The following is a 26,534-nucleotide window of genomic DNA, read 5'->3' on the forward strand; positions in this document are numbered from 1 at the left end:
GTGCTGTATTTCCCACTGGAGATTACTGAGTTAGTGTTACCAGGAGGTCATATAGTCACGATGAATGTTTAGCTCAGACAGAACATCATTCATTTACAATAAGAGAATAAGTTACAGTGTTCATACGGTAACTTAGTCTACTTTGGATGTCTCGTGAGATAAACCAGGTAACGTTATCACTGTCACTGTCACGAGCCAAAGCAATAGCAAGAGGTTGTTGTAGCAACCAACTTAATATTATCCTAGATTAAAATAGTGCACTTTTGAAGAAACCCACGACGCTTTACACAGGTACAGGGGGACAAGGGAAAAGAAAATAGTAGGCCAACACAAACATGGACTAAAAGGAATAAAAACGAGTGCTAAATGGAAGGAGGACGTAATGTAATGTAGTTTACTGACGTACAACCACAGCGCGCATCGTAAAGTTATGTCATGAATGAAAAAGACATATTACATACCTGAGGGCCAATTCGGGGACGGTTTTGAATTACTTACAATACCGTAATGGTCTCCATCTGTTGAAAGCCCGACCAAAGTTGGCTCGCCCATCGACCTGTACTTTCCTTTTTACCTTTTAGTTGTTCTTGGTTTAATTTCCTTCTTTTATGTGATGGCCCTTCTCCAGTATCAGCCATAACGATATGATACGATACGATACGATGCACTTTATTGTCCCCGGGGGGAAATTCATTTTGGGCACGATGCTGCATACATTACAAACAGTGAATAGTAATCTACAATAAGAGAACGAGGAACGTAAAAATGTAGCAGCAGCACGGCCCAGGTTGCAGCAGAGCAGCGCCACCGGAAGAATGGTAACTACAACATCTACCTGGCTGGATACACTAACACAGGCTTTTCTGGTGTTACAGAGAAACCTGTGAGGAATCTGTGTCTACCTGCCGTAAATCAATTTGTGACTTTGCGGGAATAATCAGACCCAGACAAAGGCACTAATTAAAACGACATAAAAAAAATAGCATTCTTTTCACTGTTAGTCTCGTTTGCTGTTACAGGTCATTTACAAAAAGTAACAGAGTAACTTTAAATAGTTCTTATTTAAATCATTATGTTTTAAAAGTTGTAACATGCACTAGTTGTAACAAGGCATAATAAACGCACATAATGAATGCAAGACTGAGCCGCCGTGCACTGCAGGCTCATCTGAGGCTTCTCATGAGTTCCTGTAGCTGTAATAATGGCTATATGGCTGTAATTCATCATTTGTATTATCTTATAATACATTCGAGGGCTGTATGCTGTAAAGTCTGTAACGTTATTAACGTCCTGTTTCTGCCGATTATCGCCTAGTAACTAGCGGTAGCCTGTAGCACAACATGAATACATTGGTATACATACACCTTGGTTCTCTTAATACATCCATGGGTTTATTTTGATTAGCATTTCAACAGGGTGCTGCGTGTGACGCCTGACATTGTATTACCCTTTTGCGCATGAGGGTCACTTTCAGACCGTGCCCAGTTCATCCTTGAGTGAATTAATTGGAATTGAGCGTTAAGGCCTGCGGTCTGAACGTAGCCTAAGTGTCTCATAGGTTTTATTGTGACACATGCAACACTGTGTATGATTATTGTATTCAACTAGTAGATGCTGATATAGTTGATTTTAGAGTCAGTTTTAGTTTTCTCTTGATTTAGTGAGCATAAATTTGAGGTCTTGTACATGTCGTATACATGTGTGTTCATTATACATCTCTGTGTCCTTGCAGGTGAACCTGGTGTCCGAACACATCTGGTGCGATGATTTCCTGGTTCGAAGCTTCTACCTAAAGAACATGCAGACCAACGAGACACGAACCGTCACTCAGTTCCACTTCCTGACCTGGCTCAACCAGAATGTCCCGGAGACCAGCCGGACGCTCCTCGACTTCCGCAGGTAGGGAACTCCTGTAAAAATAATTTACACTAAACTAACACTTCTTGTTTTTCATACAGTTACTTCTTGAAATCACTCAACTGTTTTAGATGAAGAATTCTCCAATGGCCCTGCACTGTTGTCTTTATCACTAACTCTGCTAGTCATGGAGTGAAAAAACAACCAGTAGGAGCTGCTTGTGCAGCAGCAGGATTGTGATCCCTCCCCAGCTTCCCACTGCAAATACTGCCAGTTGTGTTCTTATAATACACAAACAACCCCAGAGGTGCCACCACTGGCTATTCAACCGTGCCTCTACATTGTGGCACCAGTGGTTTTCAACATATCTTTCTGTACTAGTCAAGTGATGAAGACTTTTTAGGGGTTTCTTGGAACCTCTTTTCATCTGAAGTACATAAAGTACTAAAGCCTGCTTTTAATGTTGATAGTAAAAGCATTGAGGGTTTTAGAAGGTCTTAAGATACTGTTTTGAAAGAGGCCTTTGAAGACAAAATACACTTTGTTAAAAAAATACATTTCCAAAGCAAGAAGAGCACTTTACTTGATGTTTTAAAAAAAGCTTGCGCCTCTTGCCTTACTTTGTCCTTGCTTTGTTTGAACAAAACCATCCTTTCTTTGTAAAGAAGTCCACTTGTAGAAAGACATAAGAAAGACATAACAACTGTGTGATCATAACCAAAATGAGGAAATGTTTTGTACGTTTCCTAAGTCTCGCTGATGTTATATTTGTGTCTCCTGGGCGAAAGGTGTCATGTTCATTAACCCAACAGCTATTCTGGTGGGTTCAGGAGCCCCGGTATATGTCCTGTGGTTTCTTGAATTCCTATACTGTATGTATTCAGACTTCATCTAGCAAGAAGTCCATGCATGTAAGAAATTGCAAACTGAAATAGAAGAACAAATGGCAGGAAAGAAGCCCCAGAATTGTAAATATCAACCTGGAAGTCCTGAAACAGTCGTCTTCAGCTTTTTATGCCTTTCAGTTGAAGGACTGGCCACATTGTAGAATCTATGAGTGATGGCTGTGGATACAGTTCTTTTTTGTTTTTCTTTAAAGCAAAAAGAAAGTGAAGGTTGTGGAGTTATTTGCCCCCCACCTAAACCATAACGATTTCGAGTGGCCTTTGTGACTCACAGCGTAATAACTTCAAACCTCTCACTTCTCCAGGGGTTTTGACTCGTGACCCTGAGATGCGGGCAGAGGAATATCTATATATCCTCAAACATCCTGGGCATTTTCCAGTCGATAAGAGTGTAATTCAGGCTGCATTGAGGGAACTCTGCCGGAGTGATCCTTTATCTCCGGCGCCTTTATAGTCACTCCCCTCCTTCGACCTCTTTTAAACTGATATACTGTATTACCTATTAGGTGGGAACCGCCCTGGCCCCTTTTCTCTGATTCACTGAGTATTTTCTTGAGCGATAGACCCCAACTCAGTTTTATATATAGGCCCGGTGTTGCCATGCTGCCGGCGCACATCAATTAGTTGAGATATCAAGAGTGAGAGCTTGTGGTCACAGCTATTATAAAAGGGTCTGGTGGGCGTCACCACCCACCATCAGTTAGGAAATATTGCCTTTACTCACAGGGCGGCGGGGTCAGAACACAATGAAGAAAGCGCAGAGGGAGATATTTTTCACTTTTATTACCGTGGATATGGTACAATAACAACCTCCCCTCTTCTTTTTTTTTGGTCTTTCCTTTTTTCACCTCGATGGTTTGAGGGGGCCGGCTGATCTGTCCTTCTTTTATGCTCGTGTCGGCATGTTTTTTCTTTTTTTATGTCACTCACAACTGACTGACTTAGCAGAAGCATCGCTTACAAATCCTCTCTGTCCTTTCCCCCTGTTTTACCAGCTAACTAGCGGTTGCCAGTGTCATTTTTGTGATGTTGCAGCTAGTAATATAAGCCCAGTTGCATAGTCACAAAAGTGATCATTGGAGACTGTGTTTCTGCAACCAAGGGGCCTCATGGACCCCTTCTGCCTTTATACTCCTATGTTTTCCCGTCTTCTGCTCCCTTTCTTTTCCCCTCCTTCATCTCTCTCCTCGCTGTGCCCGGTGAACTGAGATGACCTCTCCCCTTTTTGCTTGCTCATGGTTTGCTTGACTGCCTCCTATCTCCTACCACCTCCTCCTCCCCTCCTCCCTCCCACCCTCACCATGCCTTCCTTCTTCTCTGACTTTTGTCTTTCTCTCTCCCACCCTCTATCTGTCTCTTCCTCTCTCTTGTGTCCTTTTATGTATCCCTCTTGATGATTTCTGACTTCTCCTTTGAAGATACATCCACACTAAAAACAAGGCACGTTCTTCTCTCCGTATTGGCCCTCCGTCCACACTCAGCTGGTGTTTTTGGCACCTGAAAAAGCTTTTCAAAAATGGTGCAATGAAAATAAAAAAGATAGTAGCGACCATACCTTGATTACATCTTGTGTCTGTATGACGGGTTTGTTGTATGCTACAAACGTCAAATGACTTGACTCATCATTAAGTAGCATAGCATGTATGACCCATGGAATTACTTTTTTGTACTTGTTCAGTTGTTAAACAAAGTAACAAAAGTACATGTACAGGAATAAATGAGTTTAGCTGTATAAAACCGTGTAGGTGATGATGGAGATCGCCAATGGTGGCGGTGTTGTGTCTAATAAATGACTGTCACTCGCAAAATGCAGATATATTTTCCAGTCCTACAGGCTTCTCACCTGTTGATGTTTGGTCTGAAAATATGGCGTTCATGTTGATGAGTGAAAAACGTCAAAATTAACAGGAGAGCAATAGATCTCACGTTGCAGATTGCGGCTTGCATGTTGCATATTTAATTGAAATGGTCCCCAGATTTAGGTCTTTATAAGACCTGAAATCGTCAGTGTGGACCCACATTCTCGTATCTCTCTCTCTCTTATTCTCAACATCCATCTCCATCCATTCCATCTATTGGTTTCTCTCTTTTGTCTCTCTGGCTCTTGTTCTGTCTCTCTCGGTCAAGCTTGAATCTCTCTTACGGGGCGTTTCCTTTGAATCCCACACCCTTCTACACACCTCGCCTGTTGGTGATTCTTTGCCGGCTGTTTCCATGGTAATATCACATTTATCTGCAGTGAGCTCTGACTTTTGAATTTTGGTGGGTGGGGTTGAAGTAGTTTGATGAAAAGCACATTTGCAGAATATGTAATTTGTTGAATACGCATGGTTCTTTTCTCATTTAAATGTCCCATAGTATGCTCATTTTCAGGTTTATACTTGTATTTTGGGTTTCTACTAGAACATTACAGTATTTGAGTTCTGAGTTTAAACTCAGAATTCTGAGAATAAAGTCAGAATTCTGAGAATAAAGTCAAAATTCCTTGCATTTATATAGCACTTTTCTAGTCTTAACAACTACTCAAAGTGCCATTACACAGTACAGGCACCATTCACACACACATTTATATACTGGTGGCCAAGGCTGCCACCTGCTCATCAGATAGCATCAAGATTCATTCAGCGTTTAGAGTCTTGCCCAAGGACACTGTAACGTGGGACTGCAGGGCCAGGGATTGAACCACCAACCTTTTGATTGGTAGACAACTGCTCTATCTGAGCCACAGCTAAGTAACAGCCCTGTCTCTTTAAACCCCGCTTCCAAAAAAGCAGAATCTGCTCTGATTGGTCAGTATTTCCGGGTCTTCCGCATCTGCGCTCTCGGAGTCTCTGCACTGTCATTGCAGACGGAGGATGAATGTAACGGCACTGTAGCAGCCCTTTCTACTTATATATAGTATAGTTGTGACATCACAACCATACAGAAGACCTGATGGCTCGTTTAAAGGCACAGTTTCTGAATACGGGCTGTGCGCATTTCTCTGTGGATTGGGCGTTTTGATACTTTCACAGTATTTATATTGCACTTGATGAACAACGTGTCAGGTTACCACAAGTTTTAAAATGGAGGTGCCATTCTCAACACATACTTTGAGGCGTCTTAATACATGTATGAAAGACATATGAATGCAAATATATCTCATCTATTTTAAACAAAGATACAGCAGTGGTTTTCATTCTTTAAAGAAACATGTCATGGTATTTTTGTTGAGTGTGTTTGACCTGTCTATGACAAAATAAAACATGAGCACTAGTAATACAAGCTCTCTTACTTTATTTACGTCTATTGTTGGGAAGCTGTTGTTTCCATCAATCCAGTTAATGTAAAGTTAAACAAACAAGTATAACAAGTAGTATTTTAATAAACCATTGTGAGCTACTGGGACCAATTGTGCTGTGCTGCTCTTTACAGTATCAAACAGGAAGAAGGTGCTCTTTTAAGCTTTCACACTTTCAGGTGACTGTAGAAAATAATCACTTTCTACATGTTCAATCTTGATATATTGAAATTCCAATCTTGGAGAAGCATTGGCACCAACAAATTCACTGTTATTGTCTCTGCCTTTTATTTTTGTTAATATCATCAAGATAATAGTTATTTTGTTATTATGCTGTCAGACAGTTATAATATGGGTGCACCTTTATCATATTGTATGCTGTGTTGACAGTAACACAGACGTCCAAATCCAAATAGGTCTGGGAATAACTTAAAAATGTAAAGTGTTCCCACCATCTTGTAGTGTCAAGTTAGATTGTAAGTTAAACAATATGAAACTGATTCATTAGGGCCCGAGCACCGACAGCGGCCATATGGTACACATATGTAGCATGTCAAGCTGTACAAAAAAGCTCATTAGAGCCACACCCTAAACCCAACAGGAAGTCCGCCATTTTGAATTGAAAGTTTGAAATGAGTGTGATTTTGGCCATTTCCACGTCATACTTTAATGAACTCCTCCTAGAGATTTCATCCGATAGATTTCAAATTTGGTCTGTGCCATCTTAAGACCTTAAAGATGAAAAGCTATTAAAACAATTGTAATTTTAAAGTTATAGAGGACCATTTTCCTGTAGGGAGCCATCGAAACAGGAAGTGGGTGTAACTTGAATGTACATTGACCAATTGGCTCGAAACTTTTCAGGATTCAGTCCAACCCTGACGACATCTACAGGCCGATTATTGACTCAAAGTTATGGCGCCCCCTAGTGGCAACAGGAAGTAGGCCTAAAAGTCAAGATGCTATACTTTAACGAACACCTCCTAGAGATTTCATCAGATCAACTTCAAATTCGTTTTGTGCCAGCTCAAGACCTTTACGATGAAAAGTTATTAAACGCTTGAGTTGAGTCAAGTTGTAACTTGAGTGTACGTTGTCCAATTTGGCCGAAATTTCTCACAATTGACAAGGGTCAAGGCCTGAGGTCATCTATAAGCAAAAAGTGACTTTTGGTTATAGCGCCCCCTGGTGGCAACAGGAAATCAGCCTTATATGACAAACATCCGATTTACATGAAACTTATAATGTTTGGTCCACATGTGATACTGACCCGCCCCTATACTTTAACCACGCCCATGTACCTTTCATAACTTGTGAACCGTTTAAGGTAGACTCCTGTGTGAGGTATCATTGAACCCCGGCCCCATATGCGTAAGCCACGCCTCCTTTAATAACTAATGACCCATTTGATGTACACTATTGTGTGAGGTATCATTGAACTGAGCAGAGAGTTCCGTTTTCATTGGTCATGGTTTGGCCCACCCCTTATGCTTTAGCCACGCCCCCTTTCACAGCTAATGAACTGTATGACATAGAGTCTTGTGTGAGGTATCATTGAACTCAGCAGGGAGTTCCCTTTTCATTGGTGATGATTTGTAGTGTCTAAGTGCCGTGCAAATGCATGGTCGCAAGCAGCGGCGTCCTCCAGTAACCCCAACGTGCAAGAGGGATGCAAGTGGGAGGGCCCGTCCAACGCTGCTTGCAGCTTTAATTAGGGGTCCATGCCCGAGGGAGCATGAGAACCGCATAATGCAAGGCAACACGGTTCACATCTCCAGCGGAGCTGTGTAACCCTACTGTTTTTCTACTGATTTTTTTTTCTTTTTCCATTATTATTCTTCTCTGCCTAAAACTCCAACTGCAGCCTAAACCGTACATGGTGGGGGGTTGCCGTTTTCAGGACTGGTCCGAAACTCCGCAAGGACCTCAGGTGCAAAAATGTACCCACTTCCACCACTAGGTGGCGCTATAGCAGAAAAAACGCGTTTGGCCCTATAACTCACACACCGTACACCGGACATTTAAAACCCATATATCCACGCGTTCCCTGGATCCAACTGAATCACGTGATATAGGCCACGCCCATTTCCGCCTAGACTTTTATGCGTGAAAAATCGTGATTTATCAAAAACCTACTTTTTCGATCTCTTCCTAGACCGTGTGACCGATCTGCACGAAACTTGGACCGTAGCATCTCCAGACCGACCTGACAAAAAGTTAATAAAAAGAATTTTTATAGGATAAAAATTGCGCATATTACGCACAATTTTTATAGGATAAAAATTGCACATATTACGCACAAACAAATTTGTGTAGCTAACTATTAAAACACCAACTTTGCCATATCTCAGCCAAAATAAATGCTATCAAACTTCTTGTTTGAAATGATCCTCTGGAGAACCCCCATGCGTTTTACAAAAATTGGTCACTAGGGGGTGCTACAAGTACAAAAAGTTTATATCTCATGAACGGCTCATCCGATTTTTACAAAATTTAATGGTTACCATCTAGGGACACTCCTGAGGCCATCTCTAGAGTGGGGTACTGAGGGGTCAAAGTGGGCGTGGCCTATAGGACCCAAGTCTAGATTCACCACTTACACTAATGCGAACAACTTTAAATTTACAGGATAGATAGACAATGGGTCATGGACCACACCTACCAAAAATTACACATGTGGACCACTAGGTGGCGCTATGTTTTTTTGCCTTTAACTCCCACATTACACATCGCACATTAGAAATCCTTACATCCACGTGTTCCTTGAATCAAGCTGAATCACATGATATAGGCCATGCCCATTTTTGCTTAAAATCTTTTTCGCAATATCACGCAATGCGCAAAACCAACTGTTTCGAACTCGTCCTAGGCTGTGCAACGGATCAGCTCGAAACCTGGTAGGTAGCATCTCCAGATGGACCTGACCAAAAGCTACTCAAGGAATTGTGCTACGTTAAAGTATGCACATTTGACGACCAAACAAATTTTCATAGCTAGCTACCACACACGTATCATATCATATCTCGGCCAAATTAAATGTTATCAGCAAAGAACTTGAGATCATTATTCAACCTCCCACTATGATGCTCTGTACCAAATTTGGCGAAGATCGGCCTTTAGGGGGAGCTATAAGCAACGTTTATTTGTTTTGGCCAATAACTATGCATTTAAATGGAAAAATTGCAATTGCAATATCTCTGCCACAGTAAATGCAATCAACACGAAACTTGTGATGCTAGTTTGGCATGCCGCTCGGAGGCTCTCTACCAAATTTGGCGAAGATCGGCCATTAGGGGGCGCTATAATCGACCTAGACGTGTTTTGGCCCTTTTACTCAATGTTAATGACATATTTGCAATGGGAATGTACCACAGACCTTGCAGCTCACACTTCTCAATATTTACTGAGGTTTGCCTCCTACCGTTAGGTTTTGGTTTTTACTTTTGCTTGCTCCCCTGCTTTTTTACAATAAACAAACTTCTTAACCCACTTGACAAAGTTTCTACAACCTTCAGTGGACAAATGCAACTCTTTTCTCTCACTTTTTCAATCCAAAATCAACACCATTCATAGGCACCGATGAAAATACTGAGCACCCACGTGTGCCAGACTGCCAGTAGGCTACATTCATTTACAATTAAACATTGCAGTTGGTGCTAAGTGGAGAGTCTGTCATAGTGTGATTGGTTATGTCGGTGGCATTGATTCTTAATTTCCCACGAAGCTGATCGCGGTAACATGTCAGTTGAACTTTTCATCTCCAATCCCATCCGTATATCATTGTTAAAGGTAGTCTGTATATGCATGGAGGTGAACTGTTGACTGCTACGTTTGCAACGGCTACGTACCGCAGACGTCGTGGCTCATGCCTCTCGATATTTACCGACGTTTGCCTCCCCGCCGCCCGGCTTCAGGTTCCGCTTTCGCGCACTCCCCGGGGCGTCAGGGGCGACTGGCGCGGGTGGCTTGGGCCCCGTGATAACTGCTTGCAGTTCTAGTTCATATTGTTTTTATATTTTTTAATTTTTTACGTATTTTGATGACTTAGCACCAGACTGAAAATGCAACTGAGACATTGGCATCTGTTGGGCATTGAACAGTGGTAAACTTCACCCAACTGGCACTTACTGAAACTAACAGTCAAGAGTGTTTTTACTGACACATATACAGCTGAGGCTTATTCAGGGCTGTACTCATTAAAGTAATTTTAATCTTTGGTTTGTATTCTTTTTAATTCAGAAATGGTTCATTATTGAAGTAGCACTGAAAAATACAGATAAGATACAAGTTGTATAGGTGTGGTATGGGCCACTAAAACAGGTAAAAAACCCATTAGAGAATATTTTTGTGATCTCAAAGTTATGCAACTATAACCAGCCAAATGAGAATTCTGACATCAGATGAAACATTTCTGTCCATTTCTTCCTAATAAAATGTTCAATTGAAGTGCTGTGCATGCTTTTCTTTGTGGTTATTATTTCTAAAAGCCCAGATAGATGATATATCCACCTGTGTGTTTATGTACCTGTGATGTTAATAATAAGCTCATCATTCGGTTCTGTTTTTTTTACAGAAAAGTTAACAAGTGCTACCGGGGACGCTCGTGTCCTATCATAGTCCACTGCAGGCAAGTATAATAACAACTAAAGCAGTTTACTTTTCTCTTTTTCATTTGTTCAAATGGTTCTCACTTACATTCAGGGTTATAAAATGTTTGTTCTGACTGAGATGTGATTTTTATGTTGTTAATGAGCACACAAGCAGATAAACAGCACTGTTACTGATAAATGACTGGATGATTTGAAGCAGAAATCAGCCAAGTCCCTTATGGTTTCTGTTAACCAGGCCACGCTACCATTTCATTTCTCACTTGCTCTCAGGTGACTTGTCACCATGTGGAGGACGACAAAGATTTTTACATGTGAAATTACCCAGAAAGTTGTGTTTTAATTAAACTGTCCATGGAGAAGGGTAACTTTTAATTGGAGGCACTTAAAGTTTGCACTGTGTTGTTTGGAGCCATTGGGTGAGAGCAGGAGAAGGGTATAGAAGTGTTAGCAGCTGTCCTTCCCACCACCTGAGGAAAGAACTCCAAACCAATAAGCCATCATTAATTCTGTATTTAACAGAAACATCTGCCAGTTTTTTTGTGGAAACATCCTGCAATGATTGGATTAGAGAAAAAAACATATATGTTCCTTAACAGATTATGTTAGGCTCTCTGTCTGCTCGCTCCTCCACTAAGTGATCTATTATTTAATATAAGGTAATGGCTCTTCCAGGATGATGAAACTGTACATTTCTCAGCTAAATTGCCAGTCTTACCAGAGTATGAAACCTGTCTTTATGGAGCAGGTTGCATTAAATGTGATCGTGGCCTTCAGAACAGTTCAGGCAGAATTTTTGTGTGACATCTATTACTGTTAAAGTGTCTTCAGTTTGACACAAAGCAAACCATTGCATTCATCTTTGCAGTCTGTGATTATTTACTACATATAGCAAATGTACCAACTGTACAGCTTGTGTACTAACAATGTATGCACCAACCGTGTAAATCTAAGAACTCACTGAAACTTCACACTTTTCCCCCCAATCCTTTCTTTTTCCTCCTGTTACCTATGCCTACCAATTACGAACATCCTTCAATCAAGCAAACTTCACTTTGGCTCGTCCAAATCACTTATTTTAGCACTCACAATTTTACATTGACTTTGTATGAAGTCATGCCCTATACTAAAATAAATATATATATATATATATATATGAACATACCCTTAGACTGTTTCGATGTGCATTGGAACACAAAGGATCGAAGGGAAAATATTAATGTTGACGTACATCATCTATATCTTATCGGTGTGTCCCTGTTAACTATTCAAAACTATGGTGTTAGTCCATAGGTCACGTTACCCAATATGTTATGAAATGATTGGTACTAAAATCATTTCTGTGCATGTGCATGCTTAGCACATGCTGTCTGTTTAAGACGTTGTATTTATACCACTGAGGAAGTATAAGAAACTGTCAAAAGGCCCTGCACACCCACAGGTGTTTTAAATTACTCTGGTTGCCAGGTTGAAAACAGTTTATGCCAGTCTCCCAGTGGTAATTCCAAGTTGGATTAATCTGAGAGCTACAATATGTCAACTTTGTTTAAAATAACTACAGATGTATCCAAACCCATGATGAAATGGCTGCAAAATGGCTTCTCTGTTGGCTTTTTTTTTTTTTTGGAGTAATAAACAGCAAGGAACCCACTTAATTTAAGTGGGTTTTTCAAATGATCAGTGTGCTTTGAAAATGTACTGTTTTGTTTAACGAGGAGTCCAATATTTTGTTGTGTTTAGGGGCTTATTAAGACCGTTGCAACTTTTTGTCAGGCCTTGTTGCTTTTCTAATGTCCAAGCTCATTCCTAAACACAACCAGCCAATCATGTGTGAGGACGTAGTAATAAAAGGATGGAGAAACTCCCCATTCATTCTGCAGACTTTCACTTAGAGCTTTCAAATGAGTTTGTCAAAGCCAACTGTGCACTGCCATTTATTACCCTAATGTATACAGAGAACAAAGTGAAGCAATCAGGATGACAAGTGTGTGAACAGCAGAGTGCAGATGCAGAAATGTCATAATCACACAGCATTCAGAGAACTTCTCTTGCTTTCTCCCTGGCTTTCTATCCCTTTTTTAATCATTTTCTATCCTTTATGTCTCTTTCTTGTTCTACTCTTCCTTCCCTCTCTCTGCCTCTCATACCTCTCACACACACACACACACAGCAGCCCATGAAATAGACTAGTAGGGGTGCAGTCATCAAATTTCAACACTTGAAATGGGATACAAACAGTTTGTGTCGTCACTTTCTGATATTTTTTTAAAGAACACGCATTTACGTCTGGGTCAAACAAAATAAATGTAGTGTTGCTGTTAAGCAGGTTTATATTTTGATGTTACTTCATAACCTAACTAAAACCCATTTCAGTCTTTCTGTTTCATAATTATAGGCCTTTGAAGTTGTTTATCCCCTTGAAATTGCATTAAAAGATTAATAAACCTTGACATATTAAATCTCTCTGACTGCTGCTCACCTGCTTCACACTGGAGTCAGGTTACGTCTCCCCACATTAACTGGAGACAAGTAATAATCTAACAAACTGTTTGATTTAATTAATACTTCTCTGTCTTTCCTTCTCTCTTTCTCTCCTCCCACCCCATTCTGTCTTGGTCTCTCGCCCACCCGTGCAGTGATGGAGCAGGAAGAAGTGGGACCTACGTCCTGATTGACATGGTCCTCAACAAGATGGCTAAAGGTGGGTGTTGCCCCCCCCCCCACCCCACACACACACACACACACACACACACACACAATGTGGAGAGGCATAACCATGGCTACAAGTCCCCCACTACTCCCCACCCCTCCTTTACTGAACCAACATACACTTTTTATGTATTGTTTGAAATGGTTGTTACACTCCAACAGCAATAAAGAACTTATGGGCTCTGAGGCGAAAAAGATCCGTCATCTGTAGCTGCTGTAATCCTGTAAAACCGACCACCAATCACTGCCTCTCGGTCTGCTCGGAAAGAACCAATGAAATGCCTCCTTGCCCTGCTGGGCATACTCTACCCCTCCCGTGCACGAGCCTGAGCTCAATGCGTGTCTTTGTCACATTGCTAACAGTAGTCATGTCTGTTTAAACATTTGGTATGATAATATTAGGTTAGGTTTGCTTACTGGTGAATGAGTCATGAAGTCAAATTGCGGCCTTTTCTCCGCTCTGCTCTGAAGCAGTGAGGCAGCGGTGCTCGTTAGAGGAGGGGTTAGGGAGGGGTTAGACCAAGCCCCAAGGAGAGGCTACTTTCAAATCTTGCTAGCTAGCCAACCCTGCCTTTAAAACTGCAGAGAAAAAACACTACACCACGATTATCAAAAGAAAAGTTACAAAGTGGATGATTGCATTAAAAAAAAAGATATTTAATTAGGTAATTACTGTGAGTTGGTAAAAATAATATTTCCACTAACATAAAGTTAATCAATGTTGCCCCTGAGCCAGAGGAAACTAACACTGATTATAGTTTTTGCTTAATTACAGCAAATCTTTGTTTGATTATGTCAGTGTATGCTCTGCCGCTTTGACACCATTAAAACACAGTTCAACTCCAAAGAAAGAAGAAGTGTGACTTCCATATGATGAGATAAAAATAGAGATATAAGAATGAAAGAAAAAGAGTTGGAATCATTGGTGGAAAAGAGAAAGTTTTGTCAAGGACTATGTTCTACCTTTGAAGTCTTTAATCAATCAGAGTGTCATCAGGACTCACAGCCAGTGCTTTAGAAGTACATAGTAAGTACATGATAATGAAAGCATTATATAATAAACATGGTGAAGTAGGTAGTATGAAGGAGACTGAATATTTAATGATGTGACATAAATTAGGTGTCAGATTGCTTTTTCTTTTAGAACTTTTATTTCCTCTGTTTATTGGATCAGGTCAGTTTTTAAGATCGAGGTTATACTTACATTTACAGAAAACCTTTCCTTAGTATATAACCTAATTCTTCTCTAGTCTCACTAGAATAACACAGAGGGTGTGTCTTCCAATTACTCATAAAGTGTGGGCTTCCATTCACATTATAAGACAGTTTTTTTATTTATTTGTTTCTATTTACGGTAATTGTCTGGAGAGTAGATACTTTTTCCTAAATAAAGATTAAATACTATATGAAGGACAGGTAGTGAAGTAGCTTTCCCTAACACTGTGGTTGGTGGTTGCTGATGAAGATTTGATACATTTTAAATCCATATAAAGTTGTGTGTGTGTGTGTGTGTGTATGTGTGTGTGTGTGTGTGTGTGTGTGTGTGTGTGTGTGTGTGTGTGTGTGTGTGTGTGTGTGTGTGTGTGTGGTACTCTAGCAGAACGAGCAGGAATCATAATCCAGCCCATTTTTCAAAATTACTGTTAGCATATTTTTTTCGAAAAATAGGAAATCATTCACAGCAAATGTAGTTGTCTGACAACAAAAACAATGTGTCGCTGACAGCAATTTAATCGTGACTCTGGCTACACTTAAACATAGTGTATTGATGATGATGATGATGATGATCAAGTCATTCTACTTTGAGGTAAACATAGCCTAATTGTCTTGCCTACTTTGTAATTCTACTCCTATACAGGGAAATATTGTACTTTCTACTTCATCATCTGTCAACTGTAGTTTTAGTACTTTGACATTCAATATTGTACTTACAAAATGTATATTCATCTTTAAAAAATCATGATTATTTGTAAAACTACCCAACAGTTAATAGCCTACAAATTAGCTCCTGCTTGATCTTATACAACATTCAAATGCTGCTCACCCTTATAATATTAATATAAGGGCAGAAATAGATAGGTGTTTGGCACTTAGCAACTACAAAGTTTGTATTTTTGGCATCAGTTTGGCACATATATAATACTATAACACTCTGCTTGTAAATTATGTTGATAATGCTTTTTTTAAAACTAAAAGGGTGACTTTTAATAAATGTCCAAAATCCTGACTTTTAGTTCCTCAACATTATCAGGGTTACTTTCTCATACTTGACAATAGTTTTCATACTGTAGACTCAGTCCTACTCAAAATGATGAGTAAACTGAATACTATAATACTGTTAAAAATGCAGGTTAGCATCTAGTGATTACCAACAAAATGATAAATTAAATTTAAATTCCTCTTTCTGTGTTGAGTGTATATCATGTAGAATTAGGCCTTTGAGTGACTAAGCTTTATACAATTTCTTCCTCAGAAAAAAGGTTGCTTTCCCCTCCCCTATATCTCTGCTCTCAGCCCCCCCCCCCCCCCCTTATTTTGGAGTGTTTTGTCCATCCTGAGAAGCTAGAGGCCCCAAGGTTTGCAGGCTTCCTCCATCCTGATCAAAGACATGTCCCACCGCCTCCTTTTCTTTGCTCCCTCTCAGACACAAAATCACTCCCTCACCCTCCCTACCTCGTCCTCCTCCCCCTCGTCCTCCTATATTCCCACTCTTTTTCTCAGGAATGAATTGTAAATTTGTCCGAGAATTATGGCGTTGTTGCAGGGTTGAGGAGGTGTTGCTGTGGTTCTCACGTTTTGCTTTCCCTTGTTCTTTTCCAAAAGGCTCCCTCATTCCCCTCCCCTCTCTAATGCACCCACCACTCCACCCGCCACCCTTCTCTTCATCTTAAGAATCAAATGAAACCCATCGAGTGCCGGAGAGCTTTTCACATCTCTCTGTTTCTTTTCGCTTTTTTTCCCCCAGGTCCAGATGGTAAGCCCGGTCCTTGGCTTGGGCTTTCGGGGGTCTTTTGCTGCCTCCTCAAGGGCCCTGTCTTTCTTTTTTTGTCTTTCCTTTCTCCTTTTCCTATTCTATAGCGCTCCCCTCCCACCCTCCTCAATCCTCGACTTTTTTTTTTTTTTTTTTTTAATACAGTCCATTTTGAGGTTTATCAGAACCTGCAAAATAGCCCTCGGCTTGTCCTGACTAGAAGGGAGTCTATTGTGTTGTAAAAAGAAAGAAGAAAAGCTCACAAAACCTGTGAAACAGAATAAGAAAATAGTGTGAATGAGCAGCTCTCCCACCATTCATTTTCCTCTTCATGCAGGCAAGAACAAGAAATGTTATTATGTTTCACAACAAGTAAGAAGTAAAGAGGAGAGGAAACAAATGAAATGTTTTTTTTTCTTGTTCTTGTTCTTTGTGAATTTGACTGTTGCTCCCACCTCTCTTTCTCTCGTCTCCTTTCTCTCCCAGTCTCCAGCTTTTCTTTCAGGTGTCTTCCTGACACCTTTTCTTCCCCTTGTATTTTCAAATTGTCTTTCTGCTCCTTTTTCAGCGAATGGTTGTGTACCTGGAGCTGTTAGTTATGCTCTTATAACATTAAGAGATGACATAAGCCCATTATGAGCTAAATGTGAGTTTTAACTTTATTTTCCTGCCAGGAAATATTTGTAATCTAAGAAATGCTGTTCACTAAAAGAAAGCCACATTAATTTAAAAAATATTATTTTTCATACAAGCACATTAAGGGCATAAAACCTCAGGACTATTAGTTGATAAATCTACTTGAATACATTAGGCTTTTAAATGTATTCTTTCTTTTATTTCCATTTCCAAGTTTGCACTCCTTTCACTCCTTATGAAGCCTGACCCAAATGTGATTTCTGAGGACACTTTGATATTTCAAGACAAAAATGGACTTAATAACAATGTATCAGCCAATGCTCCATTTCTGCACAAAAACCTCTCAGCACACATGTTTTGCAAGGATTTAATATACTGAGGCAAAATATTTTACAGTAACTATAACTATACTATATATGAAAGTAACATTGATGACATTAAGTAAAAGCACAGCAAAAATATCTTGTACTAGAATTAAGACCCTTGTGTCAAACATGCAATGCTTGCTTTGGTAATACAATTCTATTCGGAGATCTGCCAGCATATAAAGCAATATGGATATATCTGTGATATTGATGGATATGAATATTATAAGCCTAATATATGGAGAAACTGCTTGGTTATTGGAGACCTGAATTAGAATCAGGCTTGATCCTTGACTTCAGTGAAACATGACAACCTAAAAACTGGAACTTCACATCAGACTTAAAAACAAAAGCCTCTTAGTCTCAGCTTTGGTAAAATCTTGAAAAATTAAATTAATAAATAATACAGTGTTACCATAGAGTGTAAATAAGGATGGATGACGCGTCTCCATTTCCTCTCAGTGTACAAAAGTGAAACCAAAAATCTCCCAGATACGGGTGCTGCCAATTGTAATTTTGCAACCAGAGTCTGTGGAGTAATAATCGGGCGTATTAAAGTCCCGCCCATACACCTGCCCAACCAATCACGAGTCATGACCTATACTATACTGTACTATACTTCATTGACTATACTGCAGCCAGCCACCAGGGGGTCATCCAGATGTTTTGCCATCCATCTTTATATACAGTCTACGATCACCACACATCTTGAATATTTATATGTCCTGTAGATTGAAAGGTCTCACTTATGTAGAAAACACTATTATTTCATTGTTGAAAAGAAAAAAAGCAATTTGTTAATTGTTCATAAAAACCTTAAAACATTATACATTAAAACAAACTTGACTTCTTAGACAGATCTTCCCAAAAAGTAATTAATAAATTGGTCACGTATACACTTCACATGCAGATGTTTGTCTCTAAAAGGTTTATAATCTGTTTGTCATATATCACAATGTCTGGTAATCTGACCTGTGGTCATTCAGCCTACTGCCGGTAGCCACACTGTCACCAGCTCTGGGGGCATCTTGCCAGTCTGGCAACAGCTTGTCTAGACAGGCTGACTAGCAAGTAAAGTGTGAACAACTCACACACAAACACACACAGGCATGTCAGACTTTGGCAGAGGCTGACAGAGCTCTGGTGGGCAACCTGCATGTGCTTAAAGGCTACAGGACGACTCTCAAAGGTCAGCGAGGAGCTTTAAGATCGCCTCAGTTTCTTTTAGAAGATGTCAGACGTGTGGGCCTGTGATTTCCTTCACAAAGTCCTCTTCAACAGTTTCTTTTCCCTCTTTATCTTTTTTCATCCCGACAACAAAACATCACCTAGCTGTTTATGTAGTCTGTGTGTGTGTGTGTGTGTGTGTGTGTGTGTGTGTGTGTGTGTGTGTGTGTGTTTCTGCAAAGAGGATGAATGTAATCGCATTTTGCTGTTCTAAAGGGAGTGGGTATAAAACACCAGATTGACAAATGTTAGCTGGATTAGCTTGGTGGTGCTTTGAACACAATCCAACACCATTTTATATGTGTGTGTTTTTGTTTGTTTGTGTGTGTGTGTGTGACAGGTGCCAAGGAGATTGATATTGCAGCAACTCTGGAGCACCTGCGGGACCAGAGGCCGGGAATGGTTCAGACCAAGGTAAGACACACACACACACGCACACACACACGCACACACACACACACACACACACACACACTGAATCTGTTCATGTGGGAAACATATTTGTGGCAGGGAGGCTGTACATGATACACTGCAAAAAACAAAATAATTTAACATTTACATTTTTAAAGATCCTGCCGAGTGTGATTTATGAATCAACACACAATCCCAGTCCTCAAACTGAAATGATAGCATAGGTCAGAGATGTTACCACAGAGCAAGAGGTGCCGCTAACTACAAGATGGATGGATATTACAGTCAGAAAAATAAGTCCGAAATATTTGTGTTAGTGACTGCACATTTAGCCCATAAAGTGTACCATCAACGATCTCTGGCATAAACATTACGTGCTTCATCAGGCTCTTAAAGATACAACAAGCTACGGTATATATTGAAAAAAAGATACAACATGATAATTAGTCAGCTTAAGAGGTGTTGGTAGGCATATTTTTGAACAGAGCCTGGCTAGCTGTTTCCCAGTGCTACCGGTGTTTATGCTTACTGTAAGACTCCCACCTCTCGTTCCATAGTAAATGCAAAAGCCTGAGAGTTGTATCGACGTTTTATCTAACGCTCAAAAAGTGTGACATCAATATTCCACTCCCAAAGTACAGTGCTTCTCTCGTGCACTGTTTACTGCTCAATAATTATTACCCATGTTTACCTGTGACATTACAAAGGTTTTGGTGTTATTTATCGGACAGATTCATTGCACTTAAGGCTACCGTGGCTGTACCATGAAGTGGTATATTGTAACACAGTTACATTATAGTTGCTGGTCTACTGAAAGCAGCATTGCTGCATCACTAACTTCCCCATCACCGATAAAAACGGCACACTACTTTTTGTTTCGGCACAAACGACTAGACAGAAAAAAGATTTTGGTCACTTATCTGACAACCACGTTTGCATCAAACTTTAGGAGACGAAGGGAAAACCAACGATTAATGGCACATCACGTAAGTGGAACAACTGCAGTGTAATCTAATAATTCTAATTCATTTCAAACAGCTGAGAGCTGATCATACCCATCTCTGTCTGTGAAAGATGCTTCTGCACTGTCAGGAGAGTTTGTAAGGAAAGTTGTTTGCGATATCGTCAACAAAGTCACAAATGTCATGTTGTCATTCTTGAATCTGACATTTAGTGCCCTATTTTAACGATCTAAGCACACAACGTGAAGCGCCCGGCGCAGGGGCGTTTAGGGCGTGTACGAATCCACTTTTGCTAGTTTAATGGCGGAAAAAAGGAATCATAGGTGTGTTTTGGGCGTAACATGCAATAAACCAATCAGAGATCATCTCCCATTCCCTTTAAAAGCCAGGCGCGTTTGGACCTTGGAGCATTGTTATTATGATGGAGGATTTGCTGAGCAGGAAGGAGAGATGTTCAGGAGAAGAAACTGATCTGATCGTGCGTGAAGTGAAAGCGCGCAAGCAGATCATATCATAATACTATTTCACATTGTAATATTTTTATTTTTAATCTTTTGCATGTTTGTGTGTTGCTGCACGTCCCTGTGTATGTAACAAGCATAGGGTGCGCACGCTGTGCACAAGCCTAGGAGCATTTTACTAATGTGCTGTTAAAATAACAATGAAATGCTGCGTTATTGACTTTAGATCAGGTTTTTGTTGGTCAATGATGCAATCACTTCCCACTGCCTCAAGATAGCAATACGCCCAGAATGCACCTGAACACACCTCCCTGTAAGACCAGCACGTCCAGAATGCACCTGAACACACCTCCCTGTAAGACCAGCACGCCCAGAATGCACCTGAACACACCTCCCTGTAAGACCAGCACGCCCAGAATGCACCTGAACACACCTCCCTGTAAGACCAGCACGCCCAGAATGCACCTGAACACACCTCCCTGTAAGACCAACCATGGGCCACAGATGGGTGCAGGTGCATTTGTTATTTAAACGACGTGGGCGCTGGACGGGAAACTGACAACTGCGTCAGTAAACTAGCAAATACATTTGATGTCGGGCTTTGTGCTGCGAGATAGGGCCCTTAGTCGTTGATGGTCAAACCTGCGACGTCCACGTCACAGCGTGGCCTCTCTAAAAATAAATCATAGCTACATTAAAACTTAATTTCATCACCCGGTTGTGAGAGGCTGGATTTTTTAGGACTTATTCCTCCACATCAGGCAAGATCAATCGGTCAATTTCTGAAAAGTGATTGAACAGGGATTATAGTCAGGGCTGCCCAGATCACAGAGGAATATGTATAGAATTCAAATGGGTGGTGATAATCTGTACTAAAGCCTGCTCCCATGGTAGAAGTTCTGAGCCAGCCAGTTTTATGAACTGATTGAAAAAAGAATAAGTAGTTGAAATGGAAATAGAGTTCCATGGAGTTTATTATGTTTTAAAGAGTGAATACTAGTGGTCAAAAAAGTTAAATACACACATCTCATCTTATTTTAAAGGTTGAATGTGCCCTTTGTTGATATATTTCACAATTTGAACCCATAAACAAAGTGATCATTACGTGATTTATTCCACAGACACATACAGTACTGTAACTCACACTTATGCACAGCCTCAGAGCTTTACCTGAAACGACCTGAGTCCTTGTCACACTGCATGCTGGTTGAAGCCAGGCCGGTCTGGAAACTTCAATTACCAGCTGATCTGTGAAAGTAATTAGAAAGGAAAAGCCGGGATGTGTGTAAAACATGTGTGGAATCGATCCAGGCTTTATTAAACCATGTATCCTGAGCAAACGGCTGTCACGGCGCTCTCACTGTGTTGCTTACACATTGATTCCCCCCGTGGTCAGGAGTCCCAGCCTCAGCACTCGGATTTCATTTCAGATTTTGATGAGGGAAGATGTTGTTTATCTTCCTCTTCCTGTAAATGATACAGTCAACTAAATGTGTAAGTCATGACTAAATATGACTTCTTAATATTTCAAAATAAAGGTTTCTAAGTGCCAAATTGCTAAATCTACCAGTATAGATACTGTAGAGAGAACACTATTCTTTGCTGCCTAATCTTTGATTGGTTTAAATTCTTGCATTTGTTTTAGCAGAACACTATAATACATGCAGAGGACGTTGGTGTAGTGTTTTCAGCCCTGGATAGTGTCTCAGTCTCAATCACAGGATCGGCTGTATCTTGTGGAACCTGGCTGAGAAATAAGAAATAACAGCCTGAGGAGTGAAGGCAGACTAGTGGTTTTGGACTGAGATTTTTTAGCAAATCAGAGCTTCTCTCATCTGGATAGGTAGACACTGTTTAAAGAGATTGTAGTGAGTAAATGAAACTGAAACTACAGTAGTGTTGGTAGGAAAAGTAGAATTTTGTAGGACTTTGCGAACCAGCCAAAGGAACACCAGGTTCATCATCTCGCCCAAAGGGCTCTTTGGCAGCACGTATCACTGAAATCAAACTTGTGACTAATCCACTCTGCTTTCCAGAGTTTTGTTCCCAAATGTGTATTTCAATACTTTTCACGTTCTTTCTCTGTTTTTCCCTCTCTTCGTCCTCCTGCAGGATCAATTTGAGTTTGCGTTGACGGCCGTTGCGGAGGAAGTGAACGCCATTCTGAAAGCTCTTCCACAGTAGGAGGGAGCACCTCTTTCTGATGGACCTCCTTTCTCTTCTTCTTCCTCCTCTTCTGTCTCATCTAGAGGACAGTCCCTATTATTACTTCCTTATGTTTCAACCTCCCATCTTGTCAATCAGCTTCCCTGTTTCCATCTCTTCCTTTATCCTCTCATTCTCCCCTTTGTCTTATCCTTTCTCATTTTGTCTCCTCTTTTCCCAATTTCCATCCCAGTTTTACCTCTTCTTCCTTTGGGCCTTTTCTCATATTTACTTGTTTTTCCTGTCCTCTCCTCTTTCCCCCTCATGTCACATTGTCTTGTTCCTTCATCTTTACCCACCCTATCTTGTTTATTTCCTTGTTTCCTGGATGGTCTCCTGCTATATCTCTCCCCAACTGTCCTCCTTTCCCTTCTCTAATTCTCTCGTGTCCCTGTCTTTTTCCAAATGTCTCCTCCTTTTCACTTCCTTCTGTTTCTTATTTTAACGTTGTCCTTTCTCCTCTTGTTTTCTTTCCTTTTTCGCCTCCTCTTTCCAGTCATCGCCCCCTCCATCCACTTCTTCCCATCTTCTCCTCTCTTTCTATCTTAGTAAACATTGTGTCAGGAAACCCTAAACCAATCCTGTACATAGATGGACCTTCCTTCTATTGTAATCCATCGTGGCAGCCTGTTTTTTTTTCCAAAGTAACATTTAAACACATTTTCATGATGATGTTCTGTTAAGAGTATATGTATCATAGCTTCTGTTTGGTTGGTCTTCGTTTTCAGTGTGTGTGATGTTGATTATCATGTTTGTATCACAAAATCCTATTTGTGTCTGATTTTTAGAGCCATGCTTTCTGATATGTTGTCATGCAGTATGCTCAAGTGTCCCAGTAACTCTTTGATTTCATCTATCATTGAATTTTTCTTTTCTCAACAGTAAGTGATAAAAAAACTGCCAATCTGGTAGGGTTTCCAAAATGTATGGCAACTCCATTAAGCATCTCCAATTTTCCTCTTATTGTTAGAAAAATAAAACAAAATGCTGGTACTGGATTTGAGGTGAAATAACATGGATATATTTTTTTCACTGTGTAATTGTCATTATCCTAGTAGAAGCAATATTGTGTTTCTTCAACCTGACTCGTGGACAACCAATACTGTGGCTTGTCATGTCTGCCTTAAACTCAGTAGATGGACTTTTAAATGTGTCCAGCCACATGGAAACTTGCCTAGTGTGTAACGCTTCATTTTAAAATGGCCTTATTCCAGCGTATTAACCTGTGGATTAAAGGTTTGCTGTGCTGCTACTTAATAAAAAATCTCTCTGATAAGACTAAAGAGCATGCAGTCTAATTTGGGGGCAGGAAGTTACCTTTAGTGCAAACATTTGTGAGAGTCAGCAGTAATCTTGTATACTTGAAAAAGCACCTATTAATCACTTTGAACCACAGGACGCTGGAATAATATATGTAATAAAATAAAGAGTTTCTGACTAGTACTTTTATGATAAAAGAGAATAGTCTTGCTTCTGAATAGCAGTTCTTCTATGTAGCATTAATGGATGATTTGTACATGTACAGTAGCTGAAACTGTATTGCATTGAAAACTAGTTTGCTGTGACACTCGTCAGCTGGTTTTCCCAAAAGCATCTTGTGACTTACTGGGTTTTTGTTTTGTTGTAAATGAAAGGAGCAGCATTAAAGGACCATGCCAGTGATTGATTTGCATCTTTTCTCCCATCAATTTCAAACTGATTGTACTTTACATAACTGCTTACTCAATCATGCTCTTGTGAACATATGTAGAAAGTTTAAGTCTGAAATTTAAAGATTTGTTGGAAAGGGAAAGTATGGAAATTAATGGAAACCTGGTATGGAAATTAATGGAAATTAGTTGAACCTTCAACTGAACAAAACACTACTAACATGCTTCAACTTTCAACTTTATTTTGTCCCCGGAGGGCTATTAGTTTTACATCAAGGCATACTGGATAACAATGCAGCAAGTTTGGATGTTAAAGCCTCCATAATCTGAAGATGCCTTTGGGAAACAGCTCATAGTTTGTGTAAAATCAACTTTATTTCACTGCTTTCAATTGGCTATCACTAAGTGGACAGTTTTAAATATTTATCCATCAAATTCTAGCTTCCTTTGTCCTATCTAATTTCAATCACCAATAATATGACTTCCGTACACTCTACTAGTGCTACTAGTGCATGGCTGTTTATTCAGCAAAGTGCTGTACTTTCCTGTGGCCTCAAAGCGATCTTAGCAAAACTCTTCAAGCAAACAAACAAATGTAAACTTTATTCCAAACTATGTTTTGCACGAGAAGTTCCAAGGACCTTAAAAGTGCAAAAGCCAAGGATTATCATTTGTAGACTGTGCAGATCGTGGTTAAAGTAAGATGAAAGGTGGTGCAGTATCGACATGATGTAACACTGCAGCAAGCTGGTATGTTGTTGAAATCGACTCCATTGAAACATGTTGCAAGATACACTCCTCATAACAGCTTGTTTAATGTAGAATGGGATCTTAATGTTTTTTCCTTACTGTCATGTATGGAATAACTGAAACTGCATTGAAATAATTACAATTATACTGGCCATTTTAATGTGAGTCAAAACTAAACTTGTTATAATAGGTATGTCTTTTGGTAGTTTTGGTCGTTTTCCCCAATAAAGTTCTGTATTTCACACACGCCATCAACTGTCAATAGATGGCTGGTCTGTTGCATTACCACAATGTACATAAACCCCCCAAAAAACAGAAGATATTTTGTTCTATTGGTGTAAACAATTTGTGAATAAAGTCTCATTGTCAATCCAGTATTGTAATGCAATCCTGACTATTTCGTTTTGTCTCTTTTTTCTGTCAAACTACTGTTTCATAAAACTTGTGCTTGGGACGTAATTGTACACAATCACTTGTACCATCTGGCTGCACGGTGAAACATATGTTTTATAGAGCACCAAACACCTAGCTGCATTTGAAATTAGACACAACTTTTTGGGTTAGATGTGGTACAAAGCGCCATCCTGCAGTAGATGTGTTGCAGCTTGATATTCACTGTATCCCAAGTTGTTATTCTACACTCATATGGTGGAAGTTTTCTGAAAATACCTACTCTTCTTCTCTCATTCACACTTTACTTTAAACATGTTCATGGGCAGATGGAACCTTTTCATCCACAACCTTTCTACTGAGGCTGTAATGGTAGGCTACATAGAATTCATGGTTTGAAACAAACCAAGGTTTCAGGGTCACAGTTTGGTTTAGTCCAACAAGAAAATGAAAAAAAAATGAAAAGGCTAAATTTTTAGATTTCAAAATATAACGAGCACACAGTGGCCATGATACTTGCTGGAATAAGGCACAGAAAGATTTGCATATAGACTAGCCAAAAAGAAAGCAGAAAAAACAATGGGAATGTATCAATATTGCACCAGCTTACTTACAAAACGGTGCACTCTATATTCCAAATTTTAGCTACTGGGAAGAATTTAATATTTGATCTGCAATGATCTGTCCAAATTCCAAATTCTCTCTGTATAAGCACAACAGGCTGTGCCTTGCACTTGAGCTATAGGGCATTCCTAAAATGCAGTGTCCGTCGGTTCCATTGCATGTCCTGTTGCATTCAGTAAACATGGCTTTTCTTGCTTTCTTTGCTAACACAAAATGCGGAAAACAAACATGAGATAACTAATGTAAGGAAGCATTTTTGAAAAATCAATGATAAAAAAGGGCTTTTGCTATCGTAAAATGAAAAAAGATGTGGCTTTGTAGCTGCTAGATGTTCTTCACCAGGTGGAGCGTTATCTTTGTCTGGACGTGTGGTTGATGTGACTAAAACCAAACCAAACCATGATTTCAGCACCACAAGCAGCCTCAGTCATGTTGTTGTCTAATAGGCCTTTTTTACAGCGGACATTTTGACTTGTCATAGTAGGAGTTCAAGCACAGATGTTACTAATAACATTAAGGATGGCT

At 40.0% G+C, this 26,534-nt stretch overlaps 1 protein-coding gene across 2 annotated transcripts in view; it reads left to right on the plus strand.

Annotated features, from left to right (window-relative positions):
* The window catches only part of LOC116055596 (receptor-type tyrosine-protein phosphatase N2-like), a 310,864-nt gene extending 285,475 nt beyond the window's left edge, over positions 1-25,389 (plus strand). For both annotated transcript variants that reach the window (XM_031307625.2, XM_031307623.2), the window contains 5 exons: positions 1,733-1,899; positions 10,616-10,669; positions 13,286-13,350; positions 18,898-18,971; positions 22,504-25,389. In XM_031307625.2, the coding sequence (XP_031163485.1) occupies positions 1,733-1,899; positions 10,616-10,669; positions 13,286-13,350; positions 18,898-18,971; positions 22,504-22,575 (432 nt within the window). In that variant the 3' untranslated portion in view covers positions 22,576-25,389. The remainder of the gene's footprint in view (positions 1-1,732; positions 1,900-10,615; positions 10,670-13,285; positions 13,351-18,897; positions 18,972-22,503) is intronic.
* Positions 25,390-26,534: the final 1,145 nt, after the last annotated feature.

The sequence above is a fragment of the Sander lucioperca genome, chromosome 9, assembly GCF_008315115.2.
Source record: "Sander lucioperca isolate FBNREF2018 chromosome 9, SLUC_FBN_1.2, whole genome shotgun sequence".
NCBI lineage: Eukaryota > Metazoa > Chordata > Actinopteri > Perciformes > Percidae > Sander > Sander lucioperca.